At 54.2% G+C, this 15779-nt stretch overlaps 1 protein-coding gene across 1 annotated transcript in view; it reads left to right on the forward strand.

Moving 5' to 3' along the window:
- Positions 1-15779, forward strand: part of LTBP2 (latent transforming growth factor beta binding protein 2) — a 96098-nt gene that overhangs the window by 65792 nt on the left and 14527 nt on the right. Inside the window, exons 8-15 of the mRNA XM_035902032.1 lie at positions 404-506; positions 8303-8377; positions 12081-12203; positions 12700-12864; positions 13700-13930; positions 14481-14503; positions 14951-14990; positions 15390-15485. Coding sequence (XP_035757925.1) covers positions 404-506; positions 8303-8377; positions 12081-12203; positions 12700-12864; positions 13700-13930; positions 14481-14503; positions 14951-14990; positions 15390-15485 — 856 coding nt within the window. The remainder of the gene's footprint in view (positions 1-403; positions 507-8302; positions 8378-12080; positions 12204-12699; positions 12865-13699; positions 13931-14480; positions 14504-14950; positions 14991-15389; positions 15486-15779) is intronic.

The raw sequence follows: 15779 nt of genomic DNA on the forward strand, positions 1-15779 counted from the left end.
CTTGCCGGGGGGGCGAGCGGGGCAGGGAAGAGAGATTCATTAAGCAGAGGAAAGTGCCTGACTGCAAGCTCCCCACTGGGCTGGAGTGGTGCACCCATTTTGCTGGCTAATCAGCCAGACATGGGGCTGATCCCAGGGCTTTGCCCGGTGATAGCATCTCTGGTTCATCTCCTGCTCCGTTTGATGTCCCCGTCCCCTCCGAGGGGTGCAGTCGAGGGAGTCTTGTGTTTTTCTGTCTGCACAACTGTTTACTGTCTTAAACCACATCCCCAGTCCCGCTGTGTCTTGGTGGGGAGCTGTGCCAGGAGGGCTGTGCCAGCCTCTGACCGCAAACCACCATCCCCTGTGCATGCCTTCCCACCCCATCCCGCAGAAGCCTGATCCTCTGCTCCCCTCTCCGCAGTGCACCAACCCCCTGCCAGGGCTGACCAAGCTGGAGGACTGCTGCGGCAGCGTGGGGCTCTTCTGGGGTGCAGACCGGTGCCTGGCCTGCCCCCCCCGGCCAGGTGAGTGCTGCTGCCACTGGGAACAGTGTGAGGTACAGCTCGTACCCTCGGCAAGCAAAAATGGTCAGGTGGCCTCACAGGGCCGAGGAGGAGTGGAGCAGAGCCATGGGTCCCCTGCTGTGTGGGTCCCCTTTGCCCAAGGCCCTTGGGGACAGGCAGTGTGTTCAGGGCGGCACACAGGGCCATGCCTGCTCTGCTGCTGCCCCAAGGACCGCTCTGGTTTGGGTGCTGGCCCCAGGCTCCATGCTTTCTCCCCAAACCGTCCCTGTAGAACCTTGGTGCAGCCGGTGGTTGCCACCATGCCAGCCCTGCTCGGAGGGAGAGGCAGGAAAAGAGCGGCCGTGGTTTTAGAAGGTGCAGTCCTCGATCGGTGGAGGAGGCTGCAGACTCGGCCCTATAGAGTTACGGGCTTGCTCTGGGCCTGACATGGGCTTGGCAGGGGCTCTGGAAATAACACTACATCAAACAATTGGCAGGAGTGCACCCGGGGTCCGTTCCAGGGGCATGGGCGTCCAGCCCTGTTTCTGCTGCGCTCGGGAGCCGGACGGGCTGATCCAGCAGGAGATGGGGATTCCTCCGCTGCTTCACTCGGGGTTCTCCATGATGGGCACAGCCCCTTGGGCTGCAGCCCCCCTCCCGCGTTGCGGTGGAGAGGCTGTGGTGAAGGACTCCTGGCTGGAGGGAGGCAGCCCCGCAGGCAGCCGGGGCTGACCAGGTCCTCTGTAGGGTGAGGTGCATGTGTCCAATGCAGCACATGCAGGGAGCTGCTCGCCTCTCCCCTGCCTGCCCCCTGCCATCGCTGCCTGGCTGCTGGCTCACATGCTTTCACTGGATTGAAGGACTCAAGTAAAGAGACCCCATGGTCCAGGAGACTTTGACCCCTGAGCAGAGCAGAGGTGTCCAAGGTGACAGGTTTTATGCAAGCAAGTGTGGTGTTGGTGACTCCTAGTTCTGACCAGAGGCTGTCCCACTTGCACGCGTGCTCCCAAGAGCTGTTTGCATCTCGTTGTCCTCCCTCGATTCGGTTCCTCCACAGCCAGGGGTAGAGCTAGCTGGAGCCAAATTCCTCGCAATCACAGACGAGGTTGTCAGCATCCTGGAACCCAGTGCAGATCTGGGGAGCTCTGATTGCTGTCATCTTCCTGCTCTGCACGGCCCTGCTGTGGCCCCGGGCCACGCTCCTGCTTGCCTGCCCTCATCTGTGTGCCAGCCCCAAGGGAGCCTTAGGCACGTGCGGTGTGTGGGTGACCACAGGGTCTCCAGGTTCAGCACAAACAAGGAAATGCCCTACATGGGCCTCAGCCCCTCCTCTGTGTCCCCAACTTTCACATCCCCAGTCACGGCTTTCTCCTCCCCATCTCACACGCCGTGCCTCTCTGTGATACCCCCCATTAGGAAGCAGGGGGGCCACTTAAAACTTTGGTTAGGCTGTAGATGGCTGCAAAATCTCTGCACTGCCTTTTTCTTTGTCCATGCCAGGATGCTAGGTATCACTCAGGAGCCAGAGCTGCAGCAGTGATTGCTCTGCTGGACTTAGATCTTCAGGCTTCAAATTGTGTCTCTAATCACAGGCTTCCAAGACATGAAAACAGGCACGAAATACCCCCATGTGCTCCTTGCAGTCAGCCAGCCAGTAGAGCAAATGCACTTAAGAAATGCCTCCTAGCTGCCAGCAGGTCCCACTTCCAGCAGCAGCTGAAACTCCAGGGAAGTTGTCGCTGCTGGTCTTCACTGAGTGGACAGATGCTTCTCTGGCTTTTTTTTTCAGCTTAATTCCACAGGGATATGAAAAATGTATCCCTGTGGGTCTTCTGTCTTCTTGTGCCACAAGAAAATCCCATTCTCAGTCCCTCTGGCTTTGGGTGATAAAGTTCCCCCTGGGAGACCAAGTGGCTCTTGTTAATTTTGGCAGGAATTCAGGCTAGTTGAAGGGGCAGTTTTCATCCTCTTTAACTGTGTGCAAGTGTCTTTCTCCTTTGACTACCTCTGACTGACTGCCCGGTAACCAGCCCCATGTGCAGGAGACCACACAGCGCAAGCAAGGGGAGCTGTAAGGCAGACACTCAATGGAGACAGCCTAAGAGAGCATGGCTGTTGCGAAGCAAGAAGCCCAGGCAGCTGGCATGCTTTTTGCTGGTGTGCTGTCTTCACAGGCAGGAGATCTCACCCCAGAGCAGAGCCAGGGAAACAGCCCTTTCTCCACGATCCTACTGCTCTAACGGAGCCACCGAGCACTATGACCTCTCATTGCCCCATGCCTCCTCCATCAGGGCTCCCAGGTCTGTGCCTGTCCAGTGTGAAGGCATCGCTCCGCATCATTCCTGCCTGTAGACCACATCCCACACTCCTATCCCTTCTGTCTCCCAGTCTTGCTGGCCTGTGTTGTGCTCACTCAGAGTCACTGGGCTGTAGTTCGGTGACCTGGTGTCTTGTGCACAGAGATAACATGTCCACTGGATGTTCCCAGCTTTCTTCTTGGCACTGTGGTCTTCAGAGAGAACTTCTCCTTGCGCTCATGTGTCCTGGGGAGGCGTGCACCAGAGCAGACTTGACAGCACTGGGAATTTAATTCCAGAGACAGAAATGGCAGAAGCTAGTTCAGTGTAAACACTTACAAATGTACAGAAGTGCAGCCAGGCAAGAGCTAGACAAATGGAGAACTTGTTTGGATTGACTGTCTGCCCGAGACACTGATTGTTAGTAGAGTCTGGATACGTCCGGATGTCTCCGTCGACTGCAGCTTTCATGTTTCGTACGTGTTTGTGTGCGGAAAGACATCAGAGAAGATGAAGAATCAGAGGCAGGCATCTGTCCGACCGAACCTGCCGTGACCAATCCCTGCTATTTTTTGTGTTTTGCCCAGCATCAGCAAAGCCAAAGCACTTGAGTGCTTTGTCTGCATCCTAAGGAGACTATGTTAAAAGCTGAGTTCAGAATTAAGGTAGCAGTGGGGTTGACCTGGCCAGGGGACTCTGTATCGGGTGTTACATTAGTCTCAGAGGTTTCCTTAGGCTCTGCTCAGGCTTTTGGCTGTCTGTTTTGCTGCTGGGAGGGTGTATATTCTTAGGCCCCTTCAGAGAAGTGGGCACAGAGATGGGTATTCAAGCAGGCTATGGTAGAAGTGGCTGGGAGTTTGCTGTTGCTCACATGAGCGAGAGCTGAAGATGGGATCCCCCAGAGTATGTCAGAGGCAGCCCTGGGAGAAAGGGGAGAGCCGAGACCTTGCTCCGTGAGCTGTTGGGGCAAAGGCTGTCACCCAACCCATGAAAGAAAGCGATGAGCCAGAGGCAGGGCCCTGGAGAGTAGCAGGATGCCTTCATGCTGTCGTGCACCTGTGGTCCTTCCACTCCATCTGGAGATGGCTGGATGAAACGTGCTGTGCTGCGAGATAGGATAAATCAGATGGAGATATACAATGACCCTGCTGGGTCTTTAGTACTCAGAGGAGGTGCTAGAGCACACACTGAAAGGCCAGAACAGAGAGGCAGGAGGATATGGGAGCTGGAAAGTAGAACTCGAAGACAACTGATAGAGGGAAAAGCAATTCAGAGGCTGAGGAAACAGCTGATGTAGAGACACTTGGATGTGGCTTACTCCTGCTTACCTGCCAGACCATATACTCTTTTGGGGTATACAGTGGTCTGTGGAGAAGAACATGCTGGAACAAGGTCGAGAGATGGCCCATGGAAACTAAATCAAACAAGACCCAAGCTGCAGCTCGACACAGACCCCAGGGAGATGTGGATTTGGACACTGTTTTCCCTGAAGCCTTGGCCCTCCTCAGGCACATGGGGATAAAGGAAACTGGTAGCGGAGTTTTTTCCGAAGGCAAGGTGAGGTGATCGGCCCAGAGGGGGCCACAGTCCTCCCCTTCCACCTCTTCCCTGTCCCTGAGACCACACAGCTCTGCAACCAGCAGCCACTCCAGAAGTCCATACCAGTGATGAATACCCTCTCCTCTACTGCACAGGAGCTACAAGTCTCACCTTTCTGCGGGGGTTTGGGGGACTTTCTGGGTGCAGCAGTACACCTGCATCTTCCAGGTCCTGTTTTTTCACTGCCTGCTGTCCCTTATTTCGGGTGGCAGACAGCCTGAGCCTGGGCTGGGCTGCGCACCCACCAGTTGTGCTCACTGCAGATCTTCCTGGGCTGCTTTCTCTCCTCCCATCTATGGGTTTTAACTGCATTAAGAAATGAGTCTTTGAAGGCTATTGTTTTGTTTTTATTCCCACTCCCCGTGTTTTTTCAAGTTTTTTATCCTAGAGAAAAGTCTGAATTTCACTGGAAAGTTGGATCTTGTAATGTCTGGTTTGGCGTCCGCAGCGCTCCCCAAACAGACCTCCCACTGCGAGAGGGGTGGCAGCTCACCCATGGAGCCGTCGTCATCAGAAACGCTGAGCAGCTCCACAAGCCGCAAGCTCTCCTGTGCTGTGCCTGCAGGCATTGAAACAGCCACAGGAAGCCCCTTGAAAATCAACCCCCTGGTCTGCTCTCATGATCAGATCAGGGAGGATACAGGGGAAAAAAAACCCTGGAAATATAGGAAGGAGGCTATGGAGGGGGCTGGTTCTGCCACTGCTACACCATGTGCCACAGGGAGTCTGTCTGAGACAGTAAAGAAGGGCTGGTTTCTCAGCGAGATAATGCCTTTTGTATGATAAATGGAAAGAGTTGAAAGAAATGGGCTAGCTTTCAGCAGCCAAGCATTTCCTCACTTCTCATCTGACCACAGGCTTCCTCTTCCCCTTTTAACTGAGTGATATTGGCTGGCCTAAGGCAATGTATTATCTCACCCTACAAACCTTGCCTTGCTCAGACCCTTGTGGCTACCACTACTAGAAGTGGTTTCCTTCCACTTCACTGTCAGCCTAAGCTGCTTCATCCTGTCTTCAGACAGCATTTGGGGAGCCAGGACCCTTGGGTAAAGTCTCTTCTCTCCTGGGAAGTAATGGACAACTTCTGAAGTGTGCCTGGCTGCTTAAAGATCATCCTGCTAGGCTGAAAAACCCTTCTGCCTGATTTCTGTGCATTCATTTCCCTTCTCATTCTGCTGTGCTCAAGAATTGTTCTAGCTGGGGACAAAGGTGGGAGTCCTGGGCCGTGGCTGTTTCATGCTCACCTCCTCCTTTCTGGATCTGTGAGCTTATTTCGTGCATGATCCCCTGTGAGAGCCTGGCCCTGACAGGGATGCCTGGTGACTGCAGAGCTTGCAGAAAGCAGTGCTGGCCAGTGAGATGAAGCAGAGCTGGAGGGAGCGATGAGGAGAGCGAGGGGGAGTCTTGGTGTGCAGGTACCTGGTGAGCACATTGCTTTGGTGCAGTGCCCACGGGGCTGAAGTGCCTGGGAGGTGAAGCTCCGAAATCACACCCTCAGCAAGTCTGAAATCCCTCTGCCTGACAGGTGCAGCTCAGCTGCTCTGTCTCCAGCCTCAGGCTCTGGGAGCACCCCTTCCTGGAGGGAGTGTAGACAGACAGGCAGACACAGGAGGCCGGGACCCCTCTGACTGTGGGTGCTGACAGATTTCTGCCCTCTCCAATCATCGGATCAGCTTGTTCCCAGTCATTGCCCTTTGCTGGTTCCAGAGGAATGGCCTTCCACTCCCACCAGCTGCATGGGAGAGGGGTGGATGCCGATCCCCTTTGCAGGAAACTCAGATGTCCTAGGCTGGTTTTTCAGGGGGTTTTGGCTGTCTCTGCTGTAGTTCGGCAACATCAGAGCTCATGGAAGGAAATGGTCCTCTGCTCGAGTAACCAAGTACAAAGCTGAGAGTTAATAGCTTACATCCTCCTGCAGCCACACGCTGTCTTCCCTTGCGGCCAGGTCCTGGCAGAAAGAGAGCAGGCTCCATCCAGTACTTCAGAAACTGTCTTGGTTCCCCTTGGTACAGAGAGATCTGCTCACATTACATTACAGTTATTCTTTCCAGGGAACGGAGTTTTGTTGCAAAATTAAGACATTTGTCCGCAGCCTCACAGGGGATTTGCCACAGTAACGAGCCGCAGGTTTCTGCAGGCTGGAGTCGTACGAGCGCTGAGGTGGCATGAGACCTGCACGCTCACCCCCATCACTGGTATTTGCTGCCTTGCCCTCTCCCCAGCAGCATCTGGCAGAGGGATGCTGCAGGATCTGTTTCCCCACAAAGGCTTTTCAGAGGGGGAGCGGGGCTCTGACACATGTCATCGCTGTTTGATCTCCAGCATGCTTGGCTCCCTGTTGGAGGGCTCGCACATAACGATGCTGCTTCATTCGAGCGTCTGTTATCGCATCGTGCTGAGGCTGACAGATGCTTCCAAGCACAGTTAATGCCTGTCAGCAGCCCCGAGCCCCCAGGCTGCGGTGTGGGAGGACCTGGAATCCCACGGGGGCACTGAGCCTGGAGCCCGTGAGCCAGGGTTTGTTTTTCCCTTTCCAGAAGGTTGGAAATGTAACCAGTATTTCCCAGTAATACCAGCAACCCCTTCACCCCTAACATCCAGATATTTGTAAGCATCTCCTGCTCACAATTCATGACTGAACTGTTGAAGGGGGTGAATAGATTTTTTTTTTTCCCTTAGTCATTCATCCAGCCGCTGAGGACGTCTCTGCACCCAGAAAACCTGAAGCTTTCTTTAATATACCTGGGGAAACCAGGCTTTCTATTCTTCCTGGTACAGGCTGTTGAACGGTTTGTTGTTCTTCCATCTTTTATTTCCTGATCGCCTTTATCCTAGGAGGCTGGTCCCTAGCTTTTGCCTTTCAAGAAGTGTCCTAGAATGGCTTTAAACTGCATTATAAGGTCAAAGTGTCCAGGACAAAGAGTTATGGACATGGCTGTTCTCTGCCCCCAGCGCTTTGTTTGTGTTCTTAACTTCTTGCAGGCTCTTCCTGACCATCTCCTGCTGTAAGCAATGGTCTCACTTTGTCCTTGGTTCTTGAAAGCTGCAATGCATTAGGAGTCTGCCAGATCCTCGATATGGCTATTGCCATGGAGGGCTTTCCACATATGACACCAGGGTGTGAGCTACTGATGCCAGGCAGGAGGAATGTGAGTGGTGGGAATACGGCTGGACAGTCACTTAGCTGTTACACACACTTCTTGTTTCCAAGCATACGGTCCAGAAAATTAAAAAGAAACCCCACCCTGGGAAAATCCCATCCTTAAGCAAAGCACCCTTCTTCCTACCCCACCCCGTGCTTACTCAGTTCCCAGCCCATTGCCTCCCAGATTCCTTTTTCCTTGCTCCAAAATACGGTACCTAAATTTGACCTCCTTGGAATTTATGGGCCACATTTTACTTGCCTTTAAAAAATTTGGAGAGATTTAATTGTACAGGTTATAGGCCATTTTGAAACCCACAAAACTATTTTAAGCAGCAATTTGAAATTTTCTTTGATGAGAGTGATTGGGGCAGGAAATCACATGCAGTAAAAAAAGGGGGAAAATGGAATAAACAGGCCCTGGGCTGTTATTTCAGCATCTTGTCAAGGACCTCTGTCACTGCTTTCACTCTGAAATGACTCTTGTCATGTGCCACCTGGCTATTGAAGCTGTCCTGAGAGGAGCCGAGGTGACACAGTGATAGATATGAAGCATGGGCAACACCTCTGGGTCACCATGTTGGCACCTGCCAAGCAGCAGAAGACACTGCTTGGGAAATGTGGCTGCTCCCGCCTTTCTCTCTACCCTGGGAGTCATCAGAGGACCATCCAGGCAGACCTAGGGACCTTCTCCCCTCCCCAAGGAGGGCAGGGAGAAGGTAAGGCACTGATGGCTGGCTCTCCTGCTCTCCATCCCACACTGTTTGCTTTCTTCCCAGCACACCCTGTGATTGAGAATGGGCAGGTGGAGTGTCCCCAAGGATACAAGAGGCTGAACAGGAGCCACTGCCAAGGTAAGGCTGCTGCTTTCATCTCTCTCTCTCCTTCCCACATCCACTGTCAGAGCTGTAGTTATCTACACGAGTAAAATACAGTTATCCAACTCCCTGATACAGATATACAAAGAACATGACTTATACAAATCCCTGTGCTTCCATCAAGCATGAAAAAAACCCAGGTAACACTGGACTACATGACTCAGCTGATAAGCATAGCCAGCTCATAGTTGGGCCAGCACAAGAAAACTCACCTGCTAAGCCCTACTGACACCGTAAGGACCTATGTTGCTGCTCTGCTATGCGTGAGTGTGACAACATTCTGTTGCCTGAAAACTTCTGGGAATGCTGTCGGCTTGTTCAGTTGTTCATTTTCAAGTGGGAGAGTGCCATAAAAGTGAGTCCTTTTGTTCCAGGCGTGTGGTGTGCCCACGCTGCCAGGCTACCCCACCTGCCCCACGCTGCTGGGGTCTATCCATTTCTCACTCCTGCAGTCCCTCAGCTCTGTATGAGGAAGGCACCAGCTCTCTGCTTTTCTCTCCAGTTCATGTCTTTTTGACATCTCTTGGCCCACAGGACTTGTGTTTTTCCATGCTCTGACTGAAGTGGAATTTTATGGTTCCCTTCTCGTGATTCATGATAAGCTGAGAGGTGTCATCTCGAAGATGTAGCAGGGAGCCTGGGCCCTGGCCATGCAAACCCAGGGCTGGCAATCCAATGACTCATTAGTTTAGCTGGGACTTTCCACCATGCTTAGTTAATTAATGATTCAACCTCCCCACGTTGTCCTGGGGGACAACTTTCATCAAGGCAACAGCTTCTATTCTCCTTGGTGCTCAGATCTCATCCCTTACGCAGCCACAGACAGTGCTGTGGATATGAGGAGCTACACCAAGAAGTCGAATAGGATATGAGAGCAGCTGAGGGACTCATGTCAGCGAGCAGAGAGCTGCAGCGAGCAGACACTTGCTCTGGATTTGTGTCTCCTCTGGAGCAGGGAGAGGCTCCTCTAAGGAGAAGAGGGAGATGGCAATGTGGAGTTGGTTAGGAAGATGTTTTTGCATGTGAACCACGAACCAGAGATTTGTGTCTTTGTGTGCTCCTTTGTAAGCTGGGCTGGAGAAGTACTGTTTTGCAGGACGTCTGCTGCCATGAGGTGCTTTTCCCCTCTCTGCTGTTGCAGCGGGACGTGTATCAGGAAGCCCAGCGCCTTACTTAGGGTCCAGAGTGAGCAATTTGGCTGATAGACTGTGGAAGAGGCTACATAGAACCTTCTCTTGCCAGCCCAGATAGGAGGGGAACCAAGGGGCTGGACAGCAGCTGATGGCTGTAGGAGAGGAGCTTAGCTGGGAAGAAGCTAAGCTCTAGCTTTGCAGGCTGTCGTCAAAGCACAGATGAGTGACTGGACGGGGGCCCTGGCAAGATCCCACTTTCCTCTGTTCTGTATGGACAGAAAGGGTTGTCTTTGGTGCCTTCCAGGAGAGGAACAAATGGGTTATCTCTGCAAGGTCTCCCTTCCTTTCCTTTCCTTTCCTTCCTGCAACCCGTTGACCAGGAACAAGGCTGCAATGAGTCTGAGTTGAGAGTACCTGGCAGACCCAGTCAAGAAACCTGCCGGTGCTGCTGGGACCAGCAAGAAGGATGGCACTGGAAGGGATAATGTGGTTGCTAGACATGAGGCAAAGATTGTCTTGGAGGCTGCAGGCTGGGGAGCCTGGAGCCCATGGTAGGGAGGTGTGCATGCACCAGGGTCACTGCACAGGACACGCACTGGCACCAAAGTGTCCATATACCCTTGGTGTCTGCTACTGACTCACCAAGCACCAGGGTAAACCAGCCTGCACCTTTCCACCATAGGCTGCCTGACCCAGCGTGGCTGTTTCTGAGGAGCACTGGCAGGCTTGTGTGGGGTGGGAAGAAGCAGCTGAGACAGCATACGGATCTTGGTTTGTGGTCCCTGAGGCCAAGAGTATGTGGGCTAGCCCCATCCCTGGCATGCTGCAGGGGGATTTCCACTGCGAGTGGGTTCTCTGCTGCCAATGGAATAGAGGAGGTTGGAGTGAGGCCGGGACGTGGCCCTGTTTTAAATTAAGCTCATAAAGCCAAGCCCTTGGTGCTTGTTTGTTTTGTGCTCTCATTACTCTAATCCCTTCAATCCCTTAGCTTAAGTGGAGGCCAAACACTTCACCCAGTTGGTGTGTCGGAATGACACAGCACTCCGACTGTGCTGGGGAGTGACAGGGTGAGGTTCCTCCGGAGAGCCCAAGCCTTTCCTCTTGAGTGCAGTTCCCAGCACATTTGGGGTCTGACCACTGGTTGTTCTCTTGAAGTCTGTCCTGTGCTTGGTATGGAGCAGGAAACCATTATGCAGCCAAACCCTGCTCCTCCCTGGCCTGCTGCACATCCCTGTAGCGTTGGTACTTCCAGTTGACTGAACATCATGGCCTGGTCTTGATGGCCCCTATGTGTCTCAACCATGTATGGGGCAGCCGGCGGAGTTTAAGAGCACAGGATTGGGGAGGACCTCTTGAGTCATTAAGTCTGAACTCCAGCTGCTATAGCTGGCTGCATGACACCCCCGCTTTCACCAAGCAATGATGCTTCAGCTCTGAGGTGTAAGGTAGTGCTGGGAAAGCCGTTCCCGAGCCTAGTTGCTCTTAGTCAGGCTCTTCCAATATCTCCATTCTTCTAAGTGTCCCAGCAGCCCACCTCTGCACCCCTTCCACCTTGAGACAGTCTCTAGAACACCACCTGAGGTCTCACCAGGGCCTTGTACACTGGCATTGGGACTGCCCTGTGTCTTTGGAAAGTGTTTGGCATGATGCTGCCAAGCATCACCGTGGCATTTCTTGGTCTTGGCAGCTCGCCACCTCTTAGCTTGTAGTATATGTTACTGTGATTTGTCCCAGGGTGATGCTGAGGTTCATCCCACTCCTGCTGCTCCCTGCTCCCATCCAGCTCTTCTTGCACTGCTTGTGCCTCCTGGCACAGCACATTTCATCAGCACACTGACTTTTCTGGGCCAAGCTCTTTACTGAAGTTATAAAGCTACATCAGTCCATGAAGAGGGCTTCCTCCTTACTCTCCACCATGAAAGCTGCCCTTAGCTCCCCCTTACGCACCTTTTTACCAATCTCTGTCTTCTCTGGCTTAGCTTATACGTTCCTACATGGTGCTGTAGGAAAGGCTTTACTGCAGGCCAAATGGATGAGCCTGATGGTGTTTCCCAAAGACTGCATCCGATGCGTGCTGAGTCAGGGGCAGAGGCAGAACTTGAGCTTGGCGACTTCCTGCTTGCTCAACCTGTTCCTAGAAGAAGACACTACAGCGGTGAGCTACAGCCTGGCCCACCATCCCTCCAACTCTGGAGGGGATCAGTCGCTGCCCTCCCTGCATGCTAGCACTGAGTTTCTCAGCAAGGATCCTCCATGGATAACAGCTCCATAAGAGCAGGACCAGGGATTGGGTGAAAGGACAGGACTCACCAGTCCAGGCTTACAAACAACCATGATAGCCATAAGAGTGACCCTGACAGGGTGGCTCATTATAGGGTCCACATCTGTTTTCCACAAGGACTGTGAAGCAGAGCAGTCATTCATGAAGCCGTCCCTGCAGCTGCAGTGAGCAAGCTCTGTGCCGCAGATATGGGACTGCTGTTCCTGCAGAGATCCCCACCACTCTCAGTGTCCTCATGTCTCACCAGGCTCTCTCCTGTCCGCAGATATCAACGAGTGCTTGATTCAGGGCCTGTGCAAAGATGCTGAGTGTGTGAACACCCGCGGCAGCTTCCGCTGCACCTGCAAGCCTGGAACCATGCTGGACCCATCCCGTAGCCATTGCATCTGTAAGTGCTCCAGGGAACCCCTCAGTTTGGGAAGGAGCCTGAGCAGGACCCCACAGCTGAGTGGAGGCTGCAGCGTGCTTCGCGTCTCTTGCAAGTGCAGTTGAGTTACGCTGTCCTGCACTTGTGTGCAGGATAGGTCCCCATGCCTCGGGCCCTCTTCGTGCATTTTCTTCTCCATGGACATCTCATTGCCCCTGTGGAGCCTGGAGGGGATGTTCCTGTGGTGCGGCAGCAGAGGACACAGCCTCCTGGATTGAGATTGTTCCCACAGGAGCTGGATTTGCTTGGGGCTGGTGCTGCTGGGGGGGATGGCCCAACGGCTGAAGGCTGGGATGTATTCTGGGGGGAGGATAAGGCAGCCTTTGGGGCAGGCAGGGAGGCACGGGCAGAGAAAGGCCCGAGGGGAGAGACTGAGTGTCCCCCATTCTCTCTTTGGAGAGCGTAGATCTTGACCCCTGGCTCTGACCCTGGCTTTGACCCTGCCGTTGTGTTTCAGCGGACAAAGCGGTGTCAATGGAGCAGGGGCTGTGTTACCGCTCAGCAGCTGGAGGCATGTGCTCCTTCCCCCTCTCCCACCACATCACCCAGCAGATCTGCTGCTGCAGCCGCGTTGGCAAGGGCTGGGGGAAGAACTGCGAGGAGTGCCCCATGCCCGGCTCAGGTGAGATGTGCCCACTTCGGCATTGCCTGCTCTGGAGGGACTGGGGTTTGGTCTTGCATGAACTTGCTGCCATGCAGGCAGCTGCAGTCCCCAGAGGTGAGTGGTGCAAATGTTGGCCTGTGAGCTGGGTGCAGCAGCCCAGGAAGCAGGTCTGGATAATATTGGGAAGACAGAGAAATCCCTGATGGGAAACCTCTGTGTACTAGAGGGAGAGCACAGCCATGTCTGTGCCTGGCTTTGCTCAACAGCCCTTTTGTCTCTTGTACATCTTCTGCTGGATGAAAGTCAGGTGAGGATGAGTTTGGCATATCTCATTATGGGGTAGGGTGAAGGGGAAAGCACCAAAATCCTCAGGGCTGGGAAAAATCTTCAGGTGGTTTGTGCAGAGCATCTTGAGTGATGCGCAAAGTGCTCAGTGCCAAGGTACCAGGGGTTCATTTTGATCTGCTCCTTTGCTCAGCTTGGACCTTCCTGTGGCATGATCCCTTCTTAGCAGTACTGACCCAGGGGAGGGATTTAGTTTTTGGTGTTTGGGAGTACCAGCTAGTACCAGTACTAAAACCCCACCCTGCCCTGTGAGCAGAATCCTTCTGCTCGAAGTATCCACCCACTGCAGCCCAGATATGTTTCTATAAGGATTTAACCCTTAGAAATCTCCAGAAAATGATTGGATGGGAGAAACTGGTACCTGCATTGACACACTGTCTGCCCATCTTCACTCCTTTCTTCCACTTGCCCCACCATCATACGTCTGTGTGCGGTAAGCCAGGTGATCCCTGCACCAGCCTCTTCCAACCTCTGCCCTCTAAAGCTTTCATGTGATTTTCTCTTGCAGAAGCCTTCAAGGAAATTTGCCCAGCAGGACATGGCTACACCTACTCCAGCTCTGATATCCGCCTGTCAATGAGGAAGGCAGAGGCAGAAGAGCTGCCCCTCAGCTTGGAAGAGCAAGGGGAGAGCAGCAACTGGACATTGGACTGGGCAGCAAGGAGACAGCAACTGCAGGACAGCCTGCGTGGGAGCATCCTGGAGGCATTCCCCCACCCTGGCACCTCAGCCAGAGAGGGTAGTGTGGTATCTACTGCTTAAAGCTGCTCCATCTGGGCCCCTGGCAAATTCCCAGGTCCTGCCATGATGCCATGAGTGGACTCATAGCTTTCTACATCTGTATGAATATGCCAGGTGTTCCTCAGCCCTGCTAGTGTTCCTGGGGCATGAGACAACATGTCTTCAGGCTTTGGAGAGGAGATTGAGTGTTTCAGGCTCCTGCAACAGTGTCTTTGCAGTTGGTACTGGCTGGCCAGGCTGCCTCCACCAGGACCTCAGGTCTGCGTGGCAGCCTTGGCACTGCGGTCCTTGGGCTTTTGTCCAGCCCAGCTGGAGGGAAGTGTGACCAACTTCTTGTGCCAGCACCTGCTGGAGCGGAAGCTCCTGGGGTCTACACAGTGCCAGGAGAGGAATCCGGGTGTGTTGGCTTTGGGAACAAGCTCTTGCGGAGGAGCGTGAGGGACTGAGCGGCAGTGTCTTAGAGGCGGGCTGAAGTTAGGGCAGCCAGGGTTTGAGGAGGATGCCTGCCTGCCTTGTCTCTACTCACCATGCACTATTTCACTTTCCAGGTGAAGTTTCTCCTGCTGCTCAGGTGAGTAAGGTTTGTCTTGCTACATCTGGGTGCATCCATGGTAGCTTGATGGGTGGGAAGGGGGATGTCATACGAATAGGTGACAGAGAGGTGTGAAATGTGGTCAGAGAATGCACTTAAGAGAGCAAGTAGCTGCTGCTGGAGGGAACAGCGTATGAACTGCGAACCCTGTCACCCTGGCATGACCACCTGGGTCTCACACCATGCTGGCACGGCCCCTCTTTGGGCAGCCCCCTGGGCACAGCTAGGAGCTGTGTTTTGCTCAGGATGATGTGCTCAGGACAGAGTGGGCCTGCCAGCTGACACCCAGCCATGGCAGCATCTCCTCCCAGGATGCTGTTCTGGGGAGCAAGAGGAGCCAGGAGGTGGGTGGGGAAATGTCTGAGGGATGCTGCATCCCAGCTACGTGCATGTGGATAGAGGCAGTCCTATGTTTCTGTCGCTCAGGGTGCTGCTGGTGCCACCGCAGAGCCTGCCACACGCAGAGGTAAGAGCTCGGCTGGTGGGAGGGCAGGGTGGTCTTGGGGAAGAGGACGGGGCAGTGAGGAGGGAGGAGAGCGGGGAGGCTGGGAGCTGCCTGCCCTGCATGGCAGCCCCTGGCACTGGGCAGGTCAGGCTCCTGGCTGGGCTGGCTGCAGGGTGGCATGGGGGACCCCTGCCACACTGGGGTGGCTGATGTGGGGCTGTAGGGGTGTGGGGGGGGCGGCGGATCTCCAGTGGGGTGGAGGAGGCTGTGTTAAATAACAAGGTGATGAGGTTGCTGCAGCCACCCTGTGGCCCCTTCCCACGTGCTCTCTCTTGGGACTGTGGGTGTGGGGGCACCCAGCACAGGTAAACCTCTGCCTGAGATCGGGCACTGGACCTCACCTCTCTTCTTCTTCCTCAGCAGAGAAAGAGGAGTCCTGGCATGGTCCTCCCCAGCCCGGCCCCACCACCACCTGGGATGTTGCTGCTCCAACACAGATGCCAGTGCAGGGGTCGGGTGTGTGTCCACTGCTCTTGGGGATTTCCCTCCTCTCTCTGCCTGGCACTGTGGGGAAATTTTGCCCTAAGCTCTGCCCAGGGGCTCTCTCCCTTCCCCAGCCTACCTGTCTTCCCACATTCCCGCCTTGACTTCCCAAAGAAAAGTCCCTGCCTTACCACCCTGGGGTGTTGTCCCAGCCTGGTCCTGCTGCTGCCAGCCAGGGAAAGCCGGCTGGCCATGGGGAGGCATGAGAGCAATCCTGTATGGGAAGCAAAGTGTTTGGCTTTCTGGCTCCTTCCCTGCCTGCAGCTC

The sequence above is a fragment of the Egretta garzetta genome, unplaced genomic scaffold (genome assembly GCF_000687185.1).
Source record: "Egretta garzetta isolate BGI_Z169 unplaced genomic scaffold, ASM68718v1 scaffold79, whole genome shotgun sequence".
NCBI classification, from domain to species: domain Eukaryota; kingdom Metazoa; phylum Chordata; class Aves; order Pelecaniformes; family Ardeidae; genus Egretta; species Egretta garzetta.